Raw genomic sequence first — 27,463 nt, 5'->3', positions numbered from 1 at the left:
TCTCCCGCGGTGGTCCTGCAGTCACCGACCGCCCTTTTGGCCAAAAATAAGACCCGACCCAGCCTCCCTCCCTGCCCTGTCATCTTCCCGCTGCCCCGGGGGGTCTCCCAGGAGGCTCAGGCGCCAGCGCTCTCTCCCAATTAGCCACCGGTGCGTGCCCCCGCCCTTCCTCCGCCACATAAACGGTCGCGGGACCAGCGGGTCGTTGGGGTGAGGGGTGTTTGCTGGGGCGGTTCTTTTGCTTGTTCTTTCCTCCCCCTGCAGGTGGATTTGGGGTGGCTTTGCTTTGGTTTAGACCCTAGTCGCTCCAGCACCAGGTGGCTCTGCGGCAGAACCGCTCCGGGGTGCTTGAAGTTTCCTGAACCGGTGCGGGGCCGAGCGCGGCGGGGGCATCATGCCTGCCACCTTCTCCAGGAGGCGCCTGGAGTGGCTGCTGCTGCTGCTCTGCATCAGTCTCTCGGGCGGGAGCCCCACAGGTAAATGTAAAAACTCTCTTATGGCGCGGGCTGGGCTGCCTCCGCCCTGAGTGTCGGCTGGGCCGGGGCGAGGGGGCCGGGGCACCTCCTGGGAGCAAAGGTCCTCCCTGCCCCTCAGCATCCCCCCGGGGAGCGGAGCGCTGGCCCGGCGGGGTGGCTGCAGCCCTGTCCTGCCCGGGGAGGTGGCTGCGCCGTTTCTTCCCCTCAACGGCCCCGACCTGCCCGGCGCCCTCAGCGTCCGAGGGTCCCGCGGGGCAGGAGCCCCTCTCCGGCATCGCCGGCGCTGAGTAGTGCGGTCCCATCGCCTCTGTCCTGTCTTCGTCAGTAACGGGAGGGTTTATTCTCTCATAAGGTGCAGGACTGGAAGGCTGAGGCATACTGTTTTAGTGCCGCCCTACTCTTACCTAGTGAAGTGTCAAAATCCTTAAAATAACCCAAACCCTACAAATTGGTAGATTACAGTAAGAAAATACCAGTTTGCCTAGTGGGTTGTGAGGAATGCGCCTTGGAATTTAATATAGAGCTTTTGCAAGTGGAACTTAAAATGCATGAAGGATGAGGGACTTGAGTGTTCTGGGCCCTGTTCTTCCACTAGTAGTTTTCAAAAGTTGAGGAGTGGGACAGTCACTTCTCAGGAAATAAGATTTTATTTCTGAAACTGGTGGATTTCTGCTGTTAGTGCTTTTTATTGAGGCCTTGTAAGGTAGTATGGAATGGTAAGACAAGGAGCTACCAAATAGCTCGTGCTGTGCAATATGAGATTGCTGGAACGTGTCTTGCCAAAGGCAGAAGTTCTGTCACATGTGTGTGAACATTACAGCTGTGACTTCAGTTAACCATCAGTGGTCTGGCTGCATTTTCACAGTGTAGTTTACAGATAGTTGTAAGTTTGTGCCTGCTTCCTCCTTAATACCGAGAAGAGCAGTATTGCTCCCTGCGTGATGGTGACTTTTGTAAAATTTGTAGTGTTTTCCGATAACGTGAAAGGAAATGTACTTTGCGCTTCTTACGGGCTGTTTAAAATATCTGTTTATATATGCATACAGAAGAAAATCTGCTTCTTTAAAATATGTATGGGTATTTCTCTACAATGCAAATACTGAAGGCCTTTCTAGCTGCCTACTTCATTGATAGGCTTTTGTGACTGAAAATTGCCTGATATTTATAGGAATGTGTATGTCACCATGTGACTAACTTGGACTAAAGTATTTATATTTGGTTGCTGCCAAAAAAACTGTACCTGATAGTAGCTGAAGCAAATACAAGTTTATATAAAGCCATTGGTGAGATTATATGCTCTTATCAAAAAAAAAACCACTGAAGAAATCAAACAACAAAGTCCTCTTTGTGTTTCCAAAATTTCCACAAATCTACCATCTTCCTAAAGTGGTGGATATCAGGTCTGGTTTTGAGCAGACATCAGAAATAAGCCGCCAACTTTTATCTGTGTAGAGTCAGACTGTTGTTTTTCAGACTTGCATTAACTGTTTTTATAGTTGTGTGAACGAGGTAGGCTTCATACTGTGATTTCCATGATGATTTAGATGTAAGGAAAAGTATTTAGTCTTCCACTGGTTATTAGTCAAATATGTTTAAAGCTAGTCAAGTACAGGGACTGTCTGCACAGCTCCAGCAAAGGGAAGTTCACACTCTCTTGGAGGAAGAAGAGCTAAAATCCGTCTTCCAGTGAAGTCCAGAAGCAGTGCGTTTTGAAGGTGTGAGGCGTCTTCAAAAGTAATGCTTGCAGTGCAAGTAACCAGTCAGTACTAGAAGCACGATGACTGAGTTGCAGAAAGCTGTGTTACATAGCCTTCTGTATCTGGTCAGGCAGATAGCACAAAAACTCTATTTTTATTTTGAGATACATAGTTTGAGGAAAACACTATTCTGCTATTTTTTTTATTTTATTATGTAACTGTTTACATACTTGTTTTGAAAAAAATGTAAAACACTGCATTCATTCTATGTTGAACTAAGGGTAGTTTCTAACATGTCACAACATTGTTTTTCAGAGCTTGCTGTTTTGTTTGGTTACTCTTATGGTTGCCTAATTTACTTGCAGCACATGCTGGTAGATTGATTTAGGAAAAGCAATCCCACCACATTTCATCTCCCAGTTTCTGCTCCTGAAGAAACCAAGGACCTATGAGTAGAAAATGCACTTCATTTCTTACAGACTTTGTTTCCAGGCTGGATGTTTCTTCTTTGGTCTGAGGGAAGGGCATTTATCAGAGCATTTGGAAGTCCTTCATTTCAATTCTCTGGTGCCTCAGTGGCATTAGGAGGTTCGGGTGGCTGGTTTTGGATGCGACTGAATACCTGTGTACTTGCGCAGAGTGTATGATTGATACTAAATTAATTGGCATGAAATTGTATTTCAACATTTTCATGTTTAGCTGCTTTTCTGGCTGAAAGAAAGCAAATAGATTTTCAAGCCTGAAATTGCTCTAATGTGATGAGCATGGTACATTCAGTTTATCCCCAAATATTGGCTGCAGTATGGAGCTGAGGTAAGGTAGAAAAATCATGACACTGTGCTTGCTTTGTAAGCTGCCAGGCTATTGATTAAATCTAATGCAAGTCAATTAGATGCTAAGACACGCAGCCATGACTTGATAGTTTGAGGAGTTGCTTGACTTGCTTGCATCGTTGCCTGGCTGGATGACGCTAATCATGCAGTGCTCACGCATCTTGATCTTTAATGCTATTCAGCAGGTGTACTTGAGAGGAGAAGAGCAGTGCAATGCTACCTCTGTTCTGTATAGTTTCACATATGGACAGCTGACTCAAGATGTGAGAGCAATGGTGACAAGAAATAACACTACTTGACTGCTTTAAATCAATGCATGAATCAAGGAGGAAAGGCAAGATGAGAACCTTCTTAGTATGCAAACCGCATTGCAGGTTATCTGCCTTCATCGCAGAGAGATAACAGAGCTGCTGTACCAGCTTGGCACTGGCACCTTCTAAATTTATCATCTTTGGAGATTTTAATTACTGGGAAGGTGATCCATGATGTACTTAGAATGCCTCAAGATGCTGCAGGTATAAAAATTCATGGAGCTTTCTTCAGTCTTACCATGAATATCAGAAAAATAATAGCTCTTCCTGCTCTCAGCACCTTTTTTATGCAGAGAATAAGACTCAGTCTTCTTACTGGCTGGGTCATAAGCCAACAGATCTTCAGAGCAGATTCCTTAAGTTTATTAATTAGGGAATGGGCTGGGTGGAGAGAATTGGCTGTGAAACAAGTGGACCGGACTGAACGTTAAAGGGGCTGTTTTTAAGAACCTGTAATGCTTATTTTTTTAATCATATACTTTTGACTACCTTGTTTTACTCTTGATCTAAACTGGTTGAAGTATGATGGGCAGATTGAAAGAGCAGATAGTGCAACCCAGGCATGACTGTGATGTAGTCTTGAGTAACTGTGTGCTGAAGTGCCAGTGGGGGAGTCTGTAGATTGTGTGTGCCTATAGTGCTGAAATAGGGTAGGAGTGTTGGTAGTGTCATTCATTTGTAGGAAATGGCAGTGTTGACTTTTCTGCTGAAGGCATGCAGTTCTCAAGAAGTTTGAATGCATTTCATGTATGATGTAGCTTTTCACTCTTTGTGTGTTTGTTGCCATCTTGGATATATAAGTGCTTATCACCCCCACGCCCCCAAGACTTCAACTACAACTGTAAAACATGGGCCGGCCCTCTTTTTGCCCCTGTGTGAGTACAGGCTGAATCACTTGCTCTGAGTCTGAGTGCTATGGCAGTAGAATATATCCTGAAGTACCTTTGCATGTGAAGATAGTGTTTGTTTTGTGGTAACGAGCTCTGCCACCCAAATGTAGGAACAGAAAGGAAGAAGCAAACATTTCTGTTGTTCTAAAACATCTATTTGCCTTGGACTCTTAATGGAAGAGTCCACACAAACACTTAAACTGAGCAAGTCTTCTGCCTCCTCTCTGTCTTTTCTTTCTCCCATCAATAACATAAAGCAGAACCCTATAGTCTTGTCTGGCTCTTGAAAAAATGGTTGCAGGAGGAGAATCAGATTTGTAGTGGTGTTAAGGAAAATGAAAAATCCTCATTAGTATTAGATGTTGAAGTTCGACACAGGTGTCTTTTGTTTGCTTACCAAAATGCTAACAGGATGAAATGAGGCTTGTTCACTGTATCACACTAGACTTTAAGGTTGTAATGAAGTCCCTATTCTATTAGCAACTCTGCTAATCTGTGTTAAAAATAGTCAGCTAGTGTCAGTGGCATAAGTTGTTGTTGTCTAAGCCCACAGACAAGTCAGGAGTATAGTTTACAAAGTCTACTGTAATATTCTGAAGTAGGGCTTTGCTTGACTGTAGGTTAACTACAGGAGAAGAACTGTATAGAGAAATTGGAGCTTGTTCTTTGTCTTGCCTAAAGTGAGAACTAACGAAAATAGTTCTTGTGTTTTTTCCCATTTGTATGCTCAGAGCTTGGGGAAAAAAAGGAGGAGGAAGGCTGAGGCGAGGAAGTTCAGCTTGAATTCTTTTAATGAACTAGCTGATTCCAACTCAAATAAAATTGCTTTAAATTTTTTTTTTTTAGATCCAGTAATGACAACACAAGATGCCAGTCAGTCTCAGGTGAACCCCTTGACTAAGGTGCAAGCTCGGCTTAATGAGTCATCCGGTAATTTGTTTTATTTCAGTAAACCTATAATGCTTTTTCTTAGTGATATGTATTTCTTATGCAGAGTTTGCGTTTTCATGCTTAAGTCTTTTAAAATAGTATTGTGACTTTTTGGAAGAAAAAGAAGTAGATACACCATCTAGGTCTTTTAAAGCCACCACCAGACACCGAGTGTCATACGCATCTCCAGGATTGGAAAAAGCTATCCAGCTGCCAGTTGTGTTACCTGTTGCCCTTAGGCATATGAACCACAAAAGCAGGCAATGACCCTGGAGTTTGAACAATGCCTGAAGTAGTACCATGGCAGGAGTGTTCTAGCACTTAGACCTGATAATTTTTCATGTAAGGCCTCCTTATGCTCTTGTGTTTGTAAAAAATATGATAATGTCTTTGCATCACTGTGCTTACTAGCTTCATCCATCAATTTGCTCAGTTACAGCTGTGTCAAGACCATCTGTTGTCCCTTCTACTTTTGTTTGCTGTATTCTGGGCCTTAATTGTGGTTTTGACAGGGAGCAAAGAATAAGTTCCAGGCAGCAGAAGATTCAAATGACTGTTGATTCCATCTCTCTGGTCTCCATAAAAATCAGAGGAGCAGGATTTCAGCAGTGTACCAAAGCTTATGGTGATCAGTGCAAATCAGATATGGGCAAGTTATATTTATACATGAACTTAAGCAAATTCTAACACGTTATTCCCTCTACAAGTTTGGTTGTTTGTTTGGTTGGGTTTTTTTGGTTGAAGATAATACTATTAATCTGCTGTTCATCCTCAGTGCTTTTTAATACAACTGGAGATCTAGGAGTTCATAAGCAAATAGATTCAATAATTCTCTACATACATAAACAAACAGTTATGAGCTAAGGTACAGAAAGTATTTCATATAATACAACCTCACCTGTGAATTGAGGATAGAAGGTTAGGATGAAAACCCTGTTGGTGTGTAAGATATTTTAAAGGTTGTCTGGTTTCTTGTGGATGGATGACAGCTACCATATGTACTGACACTGGTGGCTTCTGAATGTGTAATTGTGAGGGATTTTAATAAAAATCCTGGTGATGCATGTAGCAGACTGACATAAACTCAGGTGATCCGCGACAACCTTGGCATGATGTCAGACTGTTTGTGCACACAAATAGGCTAAGATTTGCCAGAACTTTCAGCCTTTACATGTTTGTGGGTGAACACTTGGACTAGTTTGTTTCCCTGCTTGGCATAGATCATCAAAGCTTGCTTGTGTTCTTACCTGGAGCCATAGGACCTAGTGACTAGTGCTAGGGACAGCTTTGGTTTCTTTGCTTAAAAAGCCGTTTTGGACTTCAGTCAAGAGTGTCAATAGTCTGCTCTCAACAAAACCAAATACCATACCAACCACCCTAGTATATGGGTTTATTTTTACTTAAACTGGTTGAAAGTTGAGGCAAAGTATGAAAGTGCAGATGGAACAAGCCAGGCAAAAGGCCGATTGCCTGCGGTACAGCACTACTTGTGCTGTGAGCTGATATGACGCCTTCTGAAACTGGCCAACAACTGAAAGGTGTGTGGTACCTCTCTGGTTACGCCTTGAGGTGCAAGCCCCTAGCAGGAACCTCCTTCAGCACTGAGCTGAGAGGCATGTATTTGAAAACTTTTTATGCAGGGAAAGAGTAATTATGAGGAGATCGAGGCTTTCAGAGGTACTATTTCTACTGCACAGTGATCAACTCTGTCACCCCAGTGCTTCTCTCAGTGAGAAGACTAAAGCTGCAGCCCAATTCCTCTATCTTCTCAGTTGTGAGTGGGAATCTTCAATCCATGGACAGGAGAGATAATGAAGTCCCTTTCTATAAATCCTGCAATAATTCTCTCTTAAAATGAATCTGCCTAATCATACAGCAATCTGTAATTACTGTTCATGTATTTCTGTAATACATTATGAAATGTCTGACAAATTATTTTCAAGCATGTAAGTATGGCTTAAAAAGTTCCGCTGGAGGTAGGGGGGAATCCATTTCTTTTGTTTCATCACTAAATTTAAAAGATTAGTGTAGCTGGTCTGCATCTGTTAGAGCTGTAGCTTATTAATTTGCTTTTTTTCTCTTCTTAAAATGCACCAAACATGTGAACAAGTGATGGGAACAGTCTGTTTGTGCTTACAGTTGCTGTATCAAGCTTTTTATGGCTTTATAAAGGATTGCATACTCTCTAAAGAGTATGTGATTCATACCCCTACTGAAAAGAGATTTTTGTGGACCTTTTGAATGTAGGTTCCCCTCACAAAAGGAAAGAAGTAGTTTTTAGTCAGGCAGATGATGCCCAGTACTGCTATTCTTCGTGTGTGGAAGGGCATTTCCTGGACAGGAAAACAGGAGTTTTGTGTAACAGTGGGAGTCTCTGACCTTGTTTTAGTGGATCACATGTTCTAGTGGTGTTCTTGCCTCTGGATTTATTAAAGCAGCATCTAGATTAGATGGTTTACCTCTGACTTTCTGGTTGTATTGTAAAATTGTAGTGGTGTTGAGAATGGCAGTGTTCTGTGCTGTTCTTTATTTTTTTAAAGCTAATTGCTTATTCAAGAACTACTTAAATATGGATGTAGTCCTATGTGGTTCTAGGATCAATCTGTAAGCTATAAGTGACTTTTTGAATCAGTCTGTGAAATAGTTAATGACATTTTCAGAATATTGACATTAACAATTACAGCATTGTATTAAAGCTAGAAACAATCTTCTAGCATATAGCATGATTGCTGTAACAGCAACCCCATAATACTGCTGCTTTAAGATTTCAACTGTTAATACACAAGGTATGTAAAAAGATCTCTATGTAGAAGTCAGCATTTGGCAAGCTTATTTTTTGCCCCCTAAGATTGCTATAAGTAAAAATTGCATTACCTTATTGACACTCTGCTGTGTGATTACTTATAAAGGATAATATATCACTTTGCTTGGCCCCAAACCTTGTTAGGTCCAGATCCTACCACACAAGATCTCAAGCAGCCAAGCAAGGAGACCATGTCTAATGGCTCTTTTGTGCAGTCTGAGATACTCCTACCTGGTGAGTGTGTTATTTTTTGTCTTCTGTTATTTTATATTCAATGTCTATGATTACACATAGTCTTTCATATGAGTTGTAGAAGCAGTGAAGATGTGTGTAGTAAGCATGTGATGAGCTCAGTAAAAGAAAATATAAATTAATGTATGTTACTATTGTGTTCTAACTACTATTTTGCAGTGGAGTATTCTTTCATTAAAACTGCAAGTAAAAACAATTCATAGCTGTTTCTTCCTCCAAATTGGTTGAAGTGACAATTATTTTGCACTAGTGAATATACTTGAAGAGACCACATAAGCTAGGGTACTTGCTGACAGCCACCAGGTGTTAGCTTAGCGGTATTATTAGCTGGAGTTAAAACATGGAGACTAGGTGAGATAAACCCATTCCTAAATCAGATGTGAAGTTCCCAGTTGCCAGGTAATATTTTATAATTAATTTCTTGGACACCTGGAAAAAACAAACTATATCTCAAAGGTTTGCAAAATACTGACATGATATTTTAAGGATGTAATTGTGCGGCATTTATGCTGTATTTTCTTCTAGCAAGAAACTTAAGGTAGTGTCTATTTCCTGTTATGGTACGTCCATTTTTGGTATGGGGATGCCCCAGACTTCAGTCTTGCTAGTGGTTAATCTTCATAGGGTTTTCTTGTTCTGTTCATTTAAAGGGTGGCTTGAATTTTAAAATAATTTCCAAAGGTACAGATTCTATTTTTCACTAGTGTAATGTAAGGTTTTTTCTATTGTGAAACTAATTTCATTTGTAAAATTACTTTGATCATAAACAACCTCAACAGAGTTACACTTGACTTGCTTATTGAGCATAATCGCTCTAATAAATGAGTTTCAATAAATGACTGCTCTGCTATGAACGACTGAAGTGTTGCACTTCTAAGTTTATCTCCAGTTCAACAGATTTGAAATAGTTTGTCTGGGACTTGAAGTTCTGGGCACGCTGTTCTTCAGGTTGTAAATGTCTCAGCCAGACCCAGTAGAGTTCACTTATTCTGGGTTGGGAAGTATCTGGTGCTTCCACTTCAGCCAGACCTTGTACTGCCTACGTATGACTTACATTAATATGACAGTGAACTGTACCTTAAAACTTCCTTTTTAATTGGAAAGAATGTGAGCTGTGAAATACACCTGCACTTTTTTGACCATCAAGTACTACAGGGTAGGTCTGTGATTGAGGTGATGCCTGGAATAAATTTTCATGGAGTATTTAGGTGGACTAACTACACTTGTATCTAGAAGACATGAAAAAAGGCCAATTATGGAATAAAATGTCAGTGTGATTACTAACTAAATGTCTAAGTTGTTTTCTTATAGAAGGCTGTTTCTATGGGTCGGAGAAGATACTTGCTATTAAAATCTGCTTTTTAGATATGTGTGAACCTTGCTAAAAGCAAAACACCATTAACTTTTTCCACTGTATTGGCATGTTTTTAGATTGTTATTCTACACTTGCCAGGAAGGCAAAGGCAGCCGTGGATTGGTTTAAGATGATTTGACTTCAAGTTGAGTATCTCTAGCATGAAAAATCAGATGCAACTGTGATCCAACAATGTTAGGGTTGATGATTTTTATCAGTAACTTCACTAGCAGTGGGATATAGCTGTGATCTCACAGTATCATAAAAATCTGCAACTGGCTAAAATCCAGAAGATTATAGATACTTATGGCTGATTATTCTTGCCATAACTAATACAACTTTCTGTATAATTACTATGTACTTAATATTTTTTTATTAAATCATGTAAAAGCATAGATCTACCTTGTTTTGAGTGAAATGAGTATCTGTGTTTCTCTGTTAGAGCCCTCTAGGAAGTTTACCTACAAGATGGAGTGTGTTATTTTTGTAATGGTTGGGTATCATAACACGGCTTGAGAAGATTACTGAGCTGCATTTCAGGGTTTTTTTTCCCCTGTCAAGTATGAGTAGCACTCTATCCAACTGTAATCCTGCCTATGTAATCAGTCTTTCAATCTCTTCTTCCCTCAGAATGAAGAAATATATTTTTTCATTAAAAATTTCTTAAACTTCTTTTAGGTGCCTCTGGTACTCCACTGGAAAGAATTATCACTTTGGCCAATGCAACTACAGTTGAGCTTTCATGCAAATTAGATACGAATTCTCATTTGAAAAGTCCTCAAGTGACTTGGAAAAGGGGAAATGAAACCATCAGTCACACCAGTAAAACTGAGAGCAGCTGGAGCATCCGGTACGTGGCACTCCTGACAAGTATGATTTGCAGGCTGTAATGAGTTACCTGTGCATACACTGCTTCAATACTAGTCATGTATATATTGGAAAAGAGCCAAATGCAAAGATTAATCATCATATTGAAGCTGCAGGAAAGGAAAAAGGCTGCAGGTATCTCAAGCCTGGAGGAGGAGTTCCTGTTCTTCCTCTAGTGCTGGAAAAACAAGAAAAAGAACATAATGCAAGAAAAGAACATAAATAAGGACACAGTTCTTTGAGGTCCAGTAATTCTGTTCAGTAAGTGAAGTAATAATATCTGTAGTGAGATTGAGGTATTTTAGCAATTTCTCTTTCCACTCCCTCATTTTCAACATTGTCTTTTCTACCTCATTGCTGCTTTACAGAAATCAATGGCCTGTTTCTTCTTAATTAGCAAAACAGAAAAATTAACATAACACTAAAGATATTTTGAAGGTTTTCTTAACTCTTTCAAACCTCTGCAGAAACTAAAATATTGTAGAAACCTTTCTACAATTGATACAATTTCCTGTTGCTGTTCAAAATTAGGACCCTTATACATTTGGTGGTCGCCAGTTCATTTCTGTATAGCTTAGGTTTCTTAACACCAATAATACCTTCATGAAGCTTTTGTGATAGAAAATATGAGAACGTGATTGTCCTTTTCTGATATTCCATATACACAAAATGAGCCATGTAGATCTTTTTCAAAGTGCTAGTGAAATGTATAGTTTGCCACTGGAGAAAATACTGTGTTATTAAATGGAAGCTGTTCAAAACTCTTTTTTGTGTTGAACTGACTGGCTTTGGAGGAGGTTACTTACATGGTTTGTCCTTCCAGCAGTCCTGCATAGGATAATGCTGCATAGTTGACATGGTACACCCATGTCAGATTTGGTAACTTGTAGATCATACTGCTTAAAGACATTTGGCCTTCTCTGCTTATGATGGGTGAAAATCATATTTATTTTCCAGGTGTGCTTGTGTTCTTAATGTTTTCTTAAAAATGTTATGCTGTTTCTGCATTGCACTAAACCTGAACCCTAGTATTTCAGTGATGTATCTTCTCTGCTACTAATCATTACTGTGTTCTTTTGAACATTAGTTAGCAGTCTCATAGTTGTAGAACAAAAGAAAATACATGCAAAAAGCAAATGGGTGACTTCATTTTTTAAGGCTGGCAGTTGTGGATAACAGTAAGATGGGAAGTTACAGCTGTATTCTGAAAGGTGAAGAAGAAATCAGCGGTGTATTTCATTTACAAGGTAATTATGTTTAATTAATTTGTATTTTTGTTTCACCTGACTACTGTAAACCTGTATTAACATGGCTTCTAGATAGTACGGAAATTGCAACTTAATTTGATAAGTAGTGACTGATGACGTCAAAGTAAGAATCACCTTTTTCAGTCACTTCTGTAGCATGGAGGGAAGAACTCTGAACCAAAAACTCAAAGCCTTTTAAAAAAATTTCTAATGAACATAAGAGCATAAGAGTCTATTTTGGTTTGGGTTGCCCCCCCACCCCCTCAAGGAGTAACTGATCTCCCTTTGCCTCTCCATACCTAGAGCAGGAGTGAATATTTCTCACTTTCTGGGGATCAGGAATAAAGGATGGTGTCTTGGATAAATTCCTCAAGAAGAAGAGCCAATAATTTGAAAGTTTGGCCTGAGGTTTGGTGATCAACATGAAGGAATTGCTGGTTGCATAGACAGTTTTTTTTAAAAATTAAGTTGTATTTCTAAATTGCTTTAGTGTATCTTCTATTCCCTATAAGGATAGGACTTAAGTGAACAATTAGGGTGCTTCATCGGGCAGTCTGAGTGCCCTTTCTCCAGTTCTGTGTTCTCCAGTAATGTCACTCCTGACAGCAGTAGGTGAACAGAAGATACAAGCTGCTGATACGATGAGTAACTTTTGATAGAGAGTTGTTCGTTTCTCTGTTCCCACTATCCAAATTTTGCAAAGAGCAAAGGAAGCATTTCATTTGTGAAGGCTCTACAGACTGGTACATGAGAGATTTTTCCCTGAGCATGGGCCCTGAGAAACCCTGACTCTTCACTGAATACTCTAATCTCAATTAAAATACCAGTAGGACTTTGATTCTCAGTGCTGCAAGCTGCCTCTGTTCAGTAAGATATCTGGTAATGAGTTGAGCAAACTCACGTATGTTAAAATCTTGAGTGTTGATGCTTGCTCACAGACTTTCAGCCAGGAGATAAAAGCTTGCAATGTTGAATAAAGACAAAGTTATAGTTTATTCCAGCCTCTTAGTCTTGGAAAATGATTATATATTTTTCCTGTCAGCAGGTGGGTAAGGTTTAGTTGAATAGCTAACCATGTTTCTTTAGATGGAAAAAAGTCCAAGGAGACCTTATTTTTTTGAAAGTATACAGTATCTATTGCAGTAAGGGCAGCAGTGACTCAGTAGGGAAGTCATCTTTTCCAGGACAGTGCATAGGACTGGTTGATTTATTATAAGAAGATGGGAGAATTGCTTCACAGTGGTTGAATGCCGCTACGTCTGATGCCATAAAAAGTACTGGCTTGACACTTTTTAAGATTAATGCAGGAGTGAAGGAAATGGGAAAGAGGAGTCCTTGAATCTTCCAGTCAATAATGCAGGGAGAACAATCCTCAAACTGAAAGATGAGTAATGTGTTGATAGAGACTCAGTGGCTGAAGTCATCACTGCTGTAACCAACTGCAATAGCTTTTCCACTAGACAGTTTGGCATTATTGAATGTGTTACCTCTCCTTCCCTTCCCCTCTGCTGCTTCCTGGCCTTGTGTAACCCTGTAGATTTTGTGGAGCTTAATTTTTACTCGGGTTTGCAGACAACAATGAGATATTTAAAGGAAGTTCAAATTATTAAACACAGAGAACATTAATGTGTATTGTAAAGTGTTGTGAATTATTGCTAGCTTATAAAAGCATAGAATAGATTAATGTGTGTTTGACCTTTGTTCAGGGATCCTTCAATAGCTGTTGTGGTACACACTATGAAATAGCTCTGGTCTTTAAAACAGTATGGAAATCTGACTGGTGTAAAGGCTGGTGCCAACAGCTGTCTCTCTCCAACAGTTGGTTTTGTCTGTGCAATAGAAGTGTTTTGTCACCAAATCTAGTATGATCTTTTTGCAAAAATACCTGCGAGAAAGCAGATTATTTCTTTGCACACATTCAGAGATTAGCAACTGTTATAGAGACAGATCCCAGAACCCATGATGGATATTCTTATCCTTAATCTTGGTCAATATGTTCACATGTATTGCTGGTATTATGGCTGTGCTTTGCTGCTGATCAGCATGACTAAGTCTTTTTTGACTACTACATATGCTTGTTGTGCTGGGTATATGGGTTTTTTGTTTGTTTCCATGTGTTCTATGTTTAACACTGATCTCTCTATGTGTTTTTGTTCTCTAAATTGCAAGGGAGGTAGCAACAATTAGTGAAGTTACCCATTTTACTCATAGCAGGGAATACGTTCTGCTAATACTCTAAAAGGATGGTGTTTATTGATAAAATGTACTCATGGAGCAAAAAGACTTCACTAGTAATGAGGCTGGCTTGGCGTATGGTGTGGTAAATGAGGCTGAAAGCGGTTGTTCTTATTAACAAATTGGTTTTATGTTTTTGGGCTGAAAACTTTGACGTTTGAATACACATGAGAATTTGGGGGAAAAGGTTTGTGCTTGACTACTCAAGAAGGCAAGGGAACAACAAAAAAACTTAGTTTGTATAAAGTTTAGGATAACTACTGAAAGCAAATACTTGGCCTTTGTAGTGTAATCAATATAATTTAAAGTATGTACTGGATCTGTACTTACAAAGTAGAGCAATGAAACTTGACATAAAATTTAAAATAAATGCATCTGAGGAAAACACGCTAGTGAACATCCTAATAAAGAGAGAGGTAGAGGAGGGGGAAGCCTTTTTGGGCTTCTGAAAACTTGTATGGCACTGCAGTTAAAATAGGTTGCATTTTCAAAATGCTAAAACTAAACTGATGTCTTGTTTCTTTGTGACTGTGTTCTGTCTGCAGCAAGATAAGATCAAAAATGCTGTTTATTGTCATGCACCCAAAAGTCATTGCTTCAGCTCAGAAAATACTTGTAACTACTAATCTCCATCAGTCTACAGTTTTGTCTTAATTACAGAAAAGTTCTCTTCATGCTCAACTGGCCAGATACCATTATGTAGTTGCACTGTGGCTGGAATAGACTTCTCTCAGTTTCTGTAAATTGAGTGAAATTGCAGGAAAATTATGTTTGTTTCTAGTGTACTAAACTGAAGCATGTAGAGTACAGCTGTCAGGGAAGGGAAGGAGGAAATGGGCAAGGGCAGAAATTGCAGTCTGATTATCACTTGGTGTTTGGCATTAATTGACAGCTTTTAAGGTCACACAGCAACTGAGAAAAGGATTCCTGTAGTTTTCTGCAAAATTCTGTATGTGAGATAGCAGTGTGAAATGACTCCTCATTTACCTCACATCATAAATGATAGAATCATCTGTGTTGTTTAAGAGAAGTCAATAGACTACTCTAAATACATATCTAAATACATTCTTTCTTTTTGTAACTCTAATTAAAACCCGTACTTTTTGCTTGATGGAACTTTTTCCTTCTTGTTCTTAGTACCAAAAATTGAAGCAAGAGGAAAATTTGTAATCTCTTATGAAAGAGATGCAGCAGTACTGCTTTGTAAAAGTGGTGCTACACCCATGGCTTGGACATGGTATATGATCAGTGGAAGTAAGCAGGTAAGGTCTCCATCTGTTGGCCAAGCAAAACAGTGTGGCAAAAAAGTACACACACTTTGTAAAGTATAATTACTCTTCACTGCAGGCTTTATAAATGGTATTTCCATTAACTTTCATGTTACCTCTGTATGTGGATTTCTGCAATACTTAGACGTAATCATTGTTACGGGGACGTTGCCTTTTTTCCGGATTGTATGATACTTCTGTTCCAAAAAGTTCCTGCCATACTCCTATACACATAAAACAAATCAGACAAGTTTTTACTGTATGCTGGTTATATTTCTCAAATCTTGCCACTTGATACCAAAAAATCTTGCAGTGGGACACACTTCTAAACACCTGTAAGATCTTGTAGGACTGTCAGAGGACTGGAGAGTATGTCCCATCTCTTCCTTCTCCAGGGATAAGTAATTTTATTTATTTTAGCCATTTTTTGAGGGCAACACTATCATTTGAGAAGAGTTAAATAGAGCTGTCTCCTTTATACTGCTGGAGAGTAGCACTGACTTGTAAAACTATCAGTGTATTTCCCAGTGTTCACACTTCAACAACCTTGGAAGTGTGCTTTGTGCTGTGGTGAAATGTGTGCATTGGATCCTGATACATGAGGATGCCTTTTTCATTGAGGAGTTAACAGAGCAAAAGATACCTTTCCTGTCATCTTAAAAAAACTGAAAAAGGTCAGACAACTAACTCACTAAAAGTTTGTACTTCCTCTATTGAATCTAATGGGAACCGGGGTAGCCACCTGAGATAAATCCTTCTCTTGGAGGTGGAGTAATCATGTGTCAGAAATACCCCTTGTTCCTAACCCATTTTACATCTCTGTATAGAACTCTGTTGATGATATAGTTTGATTAAACACTTTCTCATTACATTACTAAGACTTGCAACATGTTTTTATTTTCAGATTGTCATTAATGCCTCTTTGCAGGCAGACAAGTATCTAATTGATAGAGTGTCTGCCAATGTAACCCATCTGAGGATACTCAAGATCACCAAGGAAGATGCTGGTGTATATTGCTGTGAAGCTACTTTTGAATTAGGGAAAGCTACATTGGAGATAGAACTTAAAGTTCTGTCCATCATGGCACCTCTCAAACCCTTTCTAGCAGTTGTGGCTGAAGTTGTTATTTTGCTAACTACGATTATCCTTTATGAGGTGTATTCGAAAAGAAAAGAGAAATGTACAGGTAAGCTGTTTGGTTTTTTTTAGTAATTTCATAGAATCATTTGGGTTGGAAGAGACTCTGAGATCATCAAGTCCAACCCTTAATACAACCCCACTTTGATTGCTAAATCATGGCACACACTCAGTGCCACGTCCAGTCTCACCTTAAAAACCTACAGAGTTGGAGAATCCACCACCTCCCTGGGCAGGCCATTCCAATGCCTGACCACTCTTCTCTGGAAAGAACTTCTTCCTGATGTCCAACCTAAACTTTCCCTGGCAGAGCTTAAGCCCATGCCCGCTTGTCCTACTGTTGTCTGCCTGAGAGAAGAGACCAACCCCCCCACATCTGGCAACAACCCCCTTTCAGGTAGTTGTAGGGAGCGATAAGGTGTCCCCTGAGCCGCCTCTTCTCCAGGCTAATCACCCCCAGCTCTCTCAGCCTCTCCTCACAGGACTTGTGCTCCAGTCCTTTCACAAGCCTTGTTGCTCTTCTCTGGACCCGCTCCAGCACCTCAGTATCTTTCCTGAACTGAGGGGCCCAGAACTGAACACAATACTCAAGGTGTGGCCTCACCAGCCCTCAGTACAGTGGAGGGATCACTTCTCTGGTCCGGCTGGCCACACTATTCTTGATACAAGCCAGGATTTCTAGCTTTCTATTGAAATTGCAGCCATAGGCAGAAAGGTATGACCCACAGTGAAGTTCATTGTGAATTTTACAGCATTTCTTTCTGATAGAATACTTCTAGAACAGTGCATTATTTTAGATATTTAAATCTTTTCCATGAATCTTAAATCAAATCTGAAGTGCATTCAGTAAGCGATACTTTCATATAAAAGGTTTGAGGTAGTCCTGATTTTTTCACTTAGAATACAAGGGAATTTAGAGGCGACAATTTTTTGGTGAACGCTTAGGAATGGAAGCAACTTGTAGTAGCTTTGATCGGAGAAGTTTATTTAAAGAAATCAAGTAAGAAATAAAAATGCATTAAGTCAGAATGCAATAAAACTGGTTGCTGAACCTAGGGAAAACTAGAGGTGAGCAGAACTAGATGTGCAAAATGAAACAGAGGTTTTATATATTTAAAGTCTTCATATATATGTCTAATACATACATGCATGTATCAATACTTTATAATACAGAAATGTACAAACATTTTAATTTGCATTAAAATCAGATTAATAAAACTATCAAAATCTTTTTGTCAAATTCAGATGTAATTTCATTGAATAGAGAAACAAGGTAGTTTGAATTAAAAATTTAAGAAAACAAACCTTTATTTTTCTTCTTTTCCTAGTTTTGATTAAAGAAAACATGAGTAATAAACCAGAAGTTGACTTGAGATTTTAATCTTTTTTTTCTCTGTTCTGCTGAAGGTGAAAAACCGTTTAACCAAATTGAGCAACTGTAAGTGAAGAATTTCTATACTGTAGTTAAGTATTTTTTCTTTTGTGTATTAGTGTTGTCCAAAATTATATGTTGTTGTTAACCCAATTGGTAATGGGTGATGATGAATGTGGAAGTACAGCTTACTGCTTTCCTTAAGAATTTCTAGTTTTAGAGTGAGCAGAGTTCTGTTTTCTACCTGGCACAATTTTGAGATTAAGGTGTTTATTTTTTTTTAATTCCTTTTGAGAGCACCATATGGCCTCATTATAAGCTCATTCTAGAAAACTGTAACTGCAAGGAAGTAACTTTCAGATGGAAATTTTGTAAAAGAGACTGAATTCTTCTAAATTGTGTTATATATGTCCATATTAATATACATTTCTCTCACTTTTACATGGCCAAAGCCCAGACTCTCCTAGGTAGGCTTGTAGATGCTGGAGTGTTATGAGCTGGTCTTGTTGGCTGTTTTGGTGGGTAACTCAGACACTTGGGAGGTCTCGTGCTGTGCAGATAACTTGGGTTTCCTGGGCATAGGCTGCACCACTGGAAACATTTCTCTTGCTGTTCTGCTTGAGGGTCTGTACTCCCATGCTGCCTCCTTGACCCTTAGGATGATGCATGTCCATGGCCTGCTTTGAAAAATACGCTGTACTTTCTCTCTGCCCATCCTCTTAAGCCCAGTTGTCTCATCTGGCCTGCTTACACCCTAAAACAAGAGAAAAGTTGCCTAGAAGTTTCTCTTTGGATGTGTTTAGTGTATTCTAGTTTTTCTCCCCTGTGTTTATCTCCCTTTTTTCTTATGAGTAGGTGTCTTTCCCTCCCTTCGTGAGTTTCTTTTTCTTCAGTAAGCTTTGTTTCCCTGTGTTGTATTTACTTCATCCTTCCTTTTGCCAGCACAAACTGAAAATGGGTTTTGGTGCTTTCCCCTTATCTGAACAGATTTAAAGCTTTAGCTCAATTATTGTACAGAGTGGCAATATGTCTTGGGAATATAGAATGCTATTATATGGCTCAGTGTTTGTGGCTACATCTTGGGTTGAAAATTGAATAATTGTCCTTGTGCACATTCCTGTTTCTTGTAAATCTTCTGAAACTGTATTAAACTAGGATTGTAATATAGACTAGTGCATTAAAATAATGTTTTTATGCTTGTAGGATGTGGTTCTGTTCAGCTGCTTAATCTTTATTGTGGAATTCTAGCTTGCATAAACACCTACAAGGAAAGCTTATTTACCTCTGTACTTTGATTTCAAGAACTGAAAATTAATTAAACTGTTGCCTGTTTAGAAGACAGATTTGTGTGTCAGGGAAAACTGCTCAGTTATGTGTGGGATGACTAATACACCTGAACTTGGTTGATGAGGCTATAATTTAAATGTCACAACTGTGTATTTAGGTGGGAGCCTAGCAATTCACAAAGCTTTTTTTAGCAAGAGAATTTTTTTAATTCAAGTCTTGATTGTGATACACACCATATACTAGTTGTAGTTAATCTGGAAGGAGCAATCATATGTCTGTTTCATTCCATGTTCTGAGGACATTGAGCTAGATACTTACTACTTGTATGTTACTTGAATATTCATTTTACATACAAATTCTGTATATTGAATGAAATTATATTATTAGAATCATTTGGGAATACTATTATTGTTCTAACTTCTGCCCAAAGTTTTACGTGATTTTTGGAAGAGACTGAGTTAAGTCTTTACTACTTGGTTGAAGGCCTTCAAGAGTCAGTTTCTTTTTTCTTAGCTTCGTATGCCAAAAGAGAAAATATGTATTTGAGACATACTCTGTGATTGGGTTGTGGGACTGCAATAAAAGTGCTATCTTACACTTAAAAATTGAGTTTTGGAATTCAACCTCTTTTTCTTCTAGTGAATCAGGCGAAAGCAGTAGTTCTACACACGGAAAAATTTAATCTGGTTTCTGAAAAGGTAAGAGTTGAAACAGAGACCAGGTTTTACTTTGCTCTTGAGCAGCCTAATACTACAATAATACAATGAAATCCACTGTCGCATCCCAGTCTGGTTTATGTGGTAACAGCGTAGTAATTGAACCATTGTTGAGGTGAAACAACATAAAGTCAAGCAAGAAGGCAAGTCCAAATCCTTTTAACTCAATTCTGTTGTCATCATCATTACTATTTAATAGTTCTGTTAACCCATGCAGTTTTTAAAATGGGATTTATGTTAACCTACTTAACTGCTTGGCTCCTGATCGTGAAACTATCGTGTGAATGCCAGGATAGGTGCTGAGATGCATAAGAATTGCTACTGTGTTCAAAATCCTACTCTTTCAGGCTGTATTTTGCATGTTGAATTGAGTTTGAGGAAGGATCCAAGTGTAATAGCAAGTAGAGAATGTCATAGTACTAGAGAGATGAAACAAGGGTTAGAACAGACTAGGAAAAAGAAAGAAATAAATGGGGACTTGAAAGGATTAGTGGTTGAATACAGAAGCAGAGGGTATGTAGCCCTGTGATAGCTATATAATTAACTTCCTGATTGTCTACCCTCTTTACAGTCTGATTATAGGCTGCTTCTACTTAAGCCAGCTGGAAATGCTTGTCATAGGATAGTCTGTTAGTTGAGGACCAGTCCTACACACTCTTATTTCCCCTCTGCATCTGGCACCCCAAACTCATCTGTAGATGAAAGATGTCAATGACTTTGCATTCATGTCACTGGTAACACTGTTCATTCTCTTCGCAACCCATCTACCTAAATAAAGGTTTTTCCCATACCCTTTGTTTTAAAGAAGAGGGGTGTCAGATAAAGTTCATATGAACAGAATTACAAATCAGGAAACCATCCAGAAAAATACTTTTGAAGATTATATTGTCTCTTTGGTTTCTTGCACATTATTGTACTTTGGACTGCTGTGAGTTATTTTCCCAACATGTTCAGGTTTAACCACAGCTGGCAACTCAGCCCTATGCAGCCAGTAGTGCTCTCTGGTGGGATGGGGGGAGAGAATCAGATTGAGTGAAAATGAGTGACTGCATGGGCCAAGACATAGACAGCTTAACAGGGAAAGCAGAAGCTGCACACTCAAGCCAAACAAGGGACTTATTCACTATTTCCCAAGGGCAGGCAGGTGTTGAGCTATCTGCTGGCAAAAACGGGGCTCAACCATGCGTAATAGCTACTTGAGTTAATTGGGAAGACAAATACCGTTGCTCTGAATGTCCCCTTTCTCCTTCATCCCCTAGATTTATATGCTGAACATGATGCCATATGGCATGGAATAGCCCTGGAGTGGTCAGTTGCTCTGGTTGTGTCCTCATCCAACCTGTAGTACACCCCCAGTCTCCTCACTGTTGGGGTGTGGAGGGCAGCAGAAAAGGCCTTGATACCGTGTGTGAGCACTGCTTAGCAGTAACTAAAACATGCCTATATTATTGACACTGTTTCCAGAAAAAGTCAAAACCTGGCCCCATATCACATGAAATGAAAATTAACTTTATCCCAGTCAAAACAAGCACACAAGGATTCATTTCATACTGGATCTAAGGTTCCATTCTCCATTCTTGTAAAGTTCGTTTGACTCATAGCAGTCAATAACTAAGGATTCAGTGAATAACTAAGGATTCTTCTCTAATAATCACCTATCCTGTCTTCATTTACAGCATTAAATGTTATAGTGTCTTAACATGATAAATGCCAGTTGCTCTCTACAACGCCCTGCAAGGAGTTTGTAGCCGGATGGGGATTGGTCTGTTCTCCCAAGCAACTAATGAGTGATAGAACAGGAGGAAATGGACTCAAGTTATATCAGGGCAGGTTAAGATTGGATATTGGGAAAAATTCCTTTGTTGAAGAGGTGGCCAGGCATTGAAACAGGCTGCCTAGGGAGTGATACAGTCACCATCTCTTGAAGTGTTCAAAAGGTGTGTGGATGTGGCACTTATGGGTGTGGTTTAGTGTTGAACAGGGTGGTGCTGACTTCACTGTTGGACTTGATGGTCTTAAGAGATCTTTTCCAGCCTGAAAGGTTGTCTTATTCCATACTGATGTGCAAATTGGACCATTCAAAATGATGAAGTATTAACTAGAATGTTTATTTTCAAACAAGGGAAAATACTAAGCAAAATAATAATATTCATAATACAATGTGTTTATTTTTTTATTGCAGGAAATTTAAGCCAACAGAAGTGAAAGTCATCACAAAACTACAGAACATGTATGCAGCTATGCATTTTAAACATCCACCGTTTCTAAGTCTTCTACTTTTATGCGAAATAAGATGCTTTTAAAATAGCTGTGAAACGACTCATTTTATAGAGATGATGATCTGATATTTAGACTCTTGGTGTCTGTAAACTTGTCATTTTACTACTAGGAGGTGGTTTTTGTGATTAGGTTTCCCGTTGGTTTATTTACTGGTTTTTTAAATTTTTTTTGATTTTTTGTCCTAAACTGGAACTAAACTTGTATTTACTGACTGATTAATACAGAATGGGTGCTGGACATGTAAGATCAAAAAAGTGTTTCCACCAAAGAAAATGCCTTTTATAGCTGATGAAGCAAATGTGACACAGCCATTTTTACCAAGGAAATGCTGAGAGGGAAATCTTTATCATGCTTTAAATGAAACCTTAACAGTTTTGCAATTTGCTCTTACTAGTAAAATGTCTTACTACTTATCTTTATTCTGAATGTGACTACATTGTAATTCTTAGTAGTCTACGGTATTAAATACTGTACAGTCAGATATTTCAGAGTAGATGAAAGAAGTAATGGGGATACAGTACCTTTTCAGACTGTAACTGCAATAATTCCTTATGCTTGTGCTCTCTGGGGCTGCAAAACCAGTTTCGTGATTATAATTTATACAGAACATTAATTTCTTATGAATATGGTTCTGATTATACATTCTGTCTAGTTGGTACTTCTTTCATCGCACTGGTTTGTTCCTTAAACACATCGCAAAGCACAAAGATGGCCTTGAGCAGCTAAAATTTTCAAGACAATAGCATAAAGCAACATAAATACCACTAGTTCCTACACAAAAATTGTAATACTACAGTTAATGACTTGGTATATCCTTTAGGAGAGTCAGTTGCCCTTACACCCTTTAGTGGTATTATGCATCCAGCAACTAAAAAGTGTTCAGCTAATATGAGAACATTTTGTTTTATTAGTTGCTTTTGCTTGTTAATCCAGAAGAAAAATAAACAAAACTTGAATTTTGGTGGAGAAAAATAAAGTATTCAGAAAAATTTTTATCAATGAAAATGTAAGGAAAAAACAGGCAGCATTTTCAGTCTCACTAAGGGCATTCAATGGCGTTCTTTGTACTGGCCACTTTTCTATGAACATGAATGCAGGAAAAAAAGAGATAAAATGCATTTAATTCCTTTCCTTTATTTTTTTCCTGTTTTACTGTTTTCATAAGTTTGAAAATATCAGAAAGCCTACCCCTGGCTGTTTTGTTGTAGATGGGAGACAAAACTGAGTCTGATCTATGCTTTTTTGTGTTCCATATTTCATTTTCCAGCTTTAAGAACTACAAGTTAAAGTCAAAACACAATGAAAAGTTATATAAGCATCAGGTGATTGTAAGAACTGAACACTGGTAAAGATTTTCCTTGCTTAAATACTGTGTTTATTTTATTTTGCCTTGGACTTTCTATGCACTATAAAAACCAGAATGCATTTCCAGTTTTTTATATGAGTTTGTCATTGCTATAATAGCATTTTTGTCGCAGCAAGTAAAAGTTTCCAGTTTTAAAAGGTTTACTTTAATACACTGTTTGACATGTTCTAGGTTTTGTAGAAAGTTGTTTCTTGTAAGTAGATCAGTAGTAAAAAAGTTCATCTTACAGATCCCAAAACTAGATTCTGAATAAACAGCATGAATATATTTTACAATTGAAAATGAGGCTAATAACGTCTGGAAAAAAGCCCACCTATTAATCAGAAATGGTAACAACATCTTTTGTGCCCTCACTTAACATTCCTACCTAATCTTGACATTCTGGTGCGAAGTCTTGACTAACATAGGCAAGTCAAATGAATAGATGGATTTTGGTATTGCAAGCAAGGCTGCACCGAAGGCAGGGAGACCCTGCATTAAGCATGGATTTTAGAAGCCACATGTCAAGACTGATACTTGTTTGGTCAGATTGGCTGCTGAAACTGTGGTTCTGGTGTAGGAACATAGAAAATTCAGATATTCAGTATATAGATATTCAGTAGGGGTCCTGAGGGACAGACAGCAGAAGCTGAAATGACTTGCAATTAGACACATACAGGGAAATCTTAAGTGCAAATCTGTAAGAGAAAACCTTTTCAGCTGTGTTTGTGTAGGAGGTTCTGTAGAGCAACTGAAAGCAGTCTGCCATTGCTGAATGCTTGCACATGTGAAAACACAAAGCCAAATGAGATGTGTTATAATTCTCTTACGAGTTACATGCTTAGCAAATGTTTCTGCAGTAGTTCAAAGCAATTTTGCAGTCTTGTTACTTCACTCTGCCAGAATATGCTTTATGAATAATCCAAGTTTCAAACTTCACTGTTTGTTACTGAAAGTCTTGATTTTCAAATTTACTGTCAGTAACTGAGTTCATTTTTGTAGTTGTTTACTTCTTCATAGCCAAAAGTATTTTCTTCCATACACAAACTTGACTTATTCAGCCTTACATTTAACCAAAGAAAGGGTTTTGTTCTTTCTTGCTAGTAGTGTAATATTTCTATCAACTGACTTGCTGAATTATTTTCAAATTGATGTTAAAAGTTATGTAACAGTGCCTTGAAGGAAGAATTTGTTTACTGTAGTTAATTTTGTTTTGCTTTTTTGCAGTACGTTTGTTAAAAGTTTACTCTTGAAACCTGACAGCAAAAACTATTTTTCTAGTGAAAGGCTAATGCTACTAAGCCTAATGCTTTTTTCACACTTGCCTTATTTTACATTCTGATTTTAGACTCTCTGCACACTCAACTGTTTTACTGTATTGCTTAAGTAAATGGAAATAGCCTCTGTATGTTTGATGTATATTAGATAATGAGGACAGTATTTATGAGTAGTGATTTGATAATACTGTACTTAAAAATTTCAATAAATGTAACCATAAAATAAGAGTGAAATTAATCCTGGTGGTTTTAAGAAACAAAATCAGACTTCTTTATTTTCTTTTAATTTGTCTATATGCTCATATTTTTAGACCCATACTGATCATTTCCGTGATTATCCAACTGTCTTTACTCCGATCTATAACTTTCTAGATAGAAATTTCTCCAAATAAAGTGATTTCTGAGTAATTACTTTATAAATGCACATTTGCACCTGCCCTAGGTTTGTCCCTTCTAATTTGGACATCTAAGTTAGGAACTTGTACCCAGTGTTTCTCTGTTAGTGGGCGATGGTGCTTAGGATTGTCTTCCAGTAGAAAATAGCAGCCTAAATAGAATCTGGATTAAGTGGGGTAAATACTAGCCTCTATTACTCTCAATTTTTTTATAAAGCATAAGATAGCAAATTCCCACAAAGATAAATCTCTGCACTTGACTTTGAAATTGAAATATACACTGGTTTTTCTTTGCAATTACCATTTGAAAGAAGACCTAGGGGCATTTTTTGAGGTTGCTGCCTTCTATAATTATAAACGCATAATGACATTTTGTTAGTATATGTATTATGTTGTTTCTACTGTGCTAAGTAATACACCTTATCCCTGATGATTGCTCTCTTTGCCAGAAGAGTTCAAATGAGATTAAATTGCACAGCAACAAGTGTATATTTGGTCCTCTTTAGGCAATTGTTTTAAATTTTTGTGAGCATCTATTTGCTGCTAGCACAGCACAGTTACCAGGCAGGCAGGCCTTTGGAAGGGGGAAGGGTACCATGGCCTATATTTCTGTCCATTGGAATTTGTGGTGCAATAGGACCAGTCTGAACAAAAACATGAAAGACAAAAGCTAACTGCTCACAAATGGTCACATACTAAGTGGGTGAAGGATGTGCAGCCCTGAGGACTTGGTGGAAGAGTTACTGCAATAGAGTAAGAGCAAAGCTGTATGTTTGTAATACCAAATCCTTCTCTGTTGTCTCTTTTAAAAAAAGTACTATAGCCATTTGAAAGTCAGTCTGTAGAAAACAGTAATAGCAGAGTTTGGAATTCTTTCAAAAGAGAGGAATAAGACAATTTATATCCTTTGCTCTTGATGGTCATGAGTCTTCCAAATGCATGAATATTTCTGAAAACTGCAAAGGAAAGTAATAGAACAGTACTGTTTAAAAAAAATGAACACCTTGACAGCTCCAACATAGAGAAGAGATTGAGAGGTCATATCCACAGTGCGAATAATATAGCAATAGCCTTTCCATACTGTTTAACAACTGTTGTTTACTTGCTTTAATTCTGCTGTTTCAGTGGATAAAGAGCTGATAATCATGTCTGACATTTAAAAATACATTAACCTTTACATTACTTGATAACTGTTATCCCCACCTCCCACTTAGACTGTTGAACAAAATAAGGTCATGCAGTTACTCTTTGAAGCTTGGGAATAAGTTGGGGGTTTTTTGTTTGGGTGTTTTGGTTTTTGGTTCTTTTTTTATAGTGATGTGCTGCTCTTGGTGAGCCAATCCCAATTTGTCACATAGCTCAGCCACTGCAGGCAATTGCACTGTCAGGACTGGGGATTGTTCTAGATGCACTTGCATTGATTGTGCTCGGCCAGAATCAATGCAGATCTCTGTGACCACTCACTTTTATGACACAAATGAAGGAAAGAAGTAATAAGAAACAGGATAATGCTTTGAAGAAAGAAATCCAAATCCTGGGAGGAAAAAAAAATTCAAAAAAGTTGAATGTTTATGAAAGTTCTTTTTCCATTCATGTATGTATAGATATTGCTTAGAAAATACAACTCGACATAGCCTGCTTTTAGGGAAGTAAATAAAAGCATTTCTGGCTGATCAGTTAACTTGGGAAAATGAGCTTCCTGATCAGTTTTTACATCAGGCTAAGACAAGGACCTACAACTCTCCATATACTCTCAGATGTCATCATGAGGAAATGATACATTGTTGAAAGAGTTGAAGTAATTTTTCACTTCTACCAATCCTCAGTTTTTGACAGTGAAAACATATGAACTAATTAATGTTGTGACTATTGTTTCCTGTAACCTGTCACTATTCCAAACCATTGGAAGAGTTTTACATTGTTTCCTGTTTTTTGGCATTACTAGTAAGAAAAATGTGCAAGGAAGGGAAGAGCAGGTTTTTTTCTAACTCACTTTGGAAAGAATGACATCAGCTGCTCTTCCAGCTTGTCAAGATAATGGAGTACATCAGACTTAGGATCCTAGGGACATCATGGTCATTGCTCATTCAACAGGAGAATAGGTTTTCTATCAGGTTATCTATGGGCTACTTCAGGGCACTGCTGCCTTACTGCATACAAAGGAAAAGGTCTTGGTAAATGATGGGTAAGGGGAAGAACTCTGGCTTTATAGAGAAGTTAAAAATCACTGCTAGATGCTGTGCAAAATTTTAATTCAGAAGACGTGATGGTTTACAACTTGATAAATACCAAACTTTGACAAGACTAATATTTTTTCTCCGACATCTTACACATACAGTAACACCATATATTAGGTGACAGGTATGAGAGTACACTAAGAAAAGCTGTCTTTGCACAACCTAATGGCCTTTTCTAAGATCATGGTTATAATAGGTATGCTGAGTGGTAGAAAAGCAAACAAAGCATCAGTGTATCATTTGACTTTTTGTT

The 27,463-nt window shown here is 38.4% G+C and overlaps 1 protein-coding gene across 5 annotated transcripts; it reads left to right on the top strand.

The window, feature by feature from the left end:
- EMB (embigin) lies at window positions 1-24,788 on the top strand. Of its 5 annotated transcripts, XM_071580603.1 has the most exons (11): window positions 1-150; window positions 265-476; window positions 5,054-5,137; window positions 8,085-8,174; window positions 10,225-10,396; window positions 11,572-11,660; window positions 15,033-15,157; window positions 16,068-16,350; window positions 17,709-17,739; window positions 19,600-19,658; window positions 21,859-24,788. In XM_071580603.1, the coding sequence occupies exons 2-10, from the start codon at window positions 395-397 to the stop codon at window positions 19,640-19,642; spliced, it is 999 nt and encodes a 332-aa protein (XP_071436704.1). In that variant the 5' UTR covers window positions 1-150; window positions 265-394; the 3' UTR covers window positions 19,643-19,658; window positions 21,859-24,788. The 5 variants fall into 5 exon arrangements, with proteins under 5 accessions (XP_071436704.1, XP_071436708.1, XP_071436707.1 ...); XM_071580607.1 differs by lacking the exon at window positions 5,054-5,137; XM_071580604.1 differs by lacking the exon at window positions 1-150 and having other exon boundaries at window positions 232-476.
- Window positions 24,789-27,463: the final 2,675 nt, after the last annotated feature.

Source organism: Pithys albifrons, chromosome Z (assembly GCF_047495875.1).
Source record: "Pithys albifrons albifrons isolate INPA30051 chromosome Z, PitAlb_v1, whole genome shotgun sequence".
Classification (NCBI taxonomy): domain Eukaryota; kingdom Metazoa; phylum Chordata; class Aves; order Passeriformes; family Thamnophilidae; genus Pithys; species Pithys albifrons.
The sequence above is the reverse complement of the archived record's forward strand: the minus strand, read 5'-3'. Positions and strand labels throughout refer to the sequence as shown.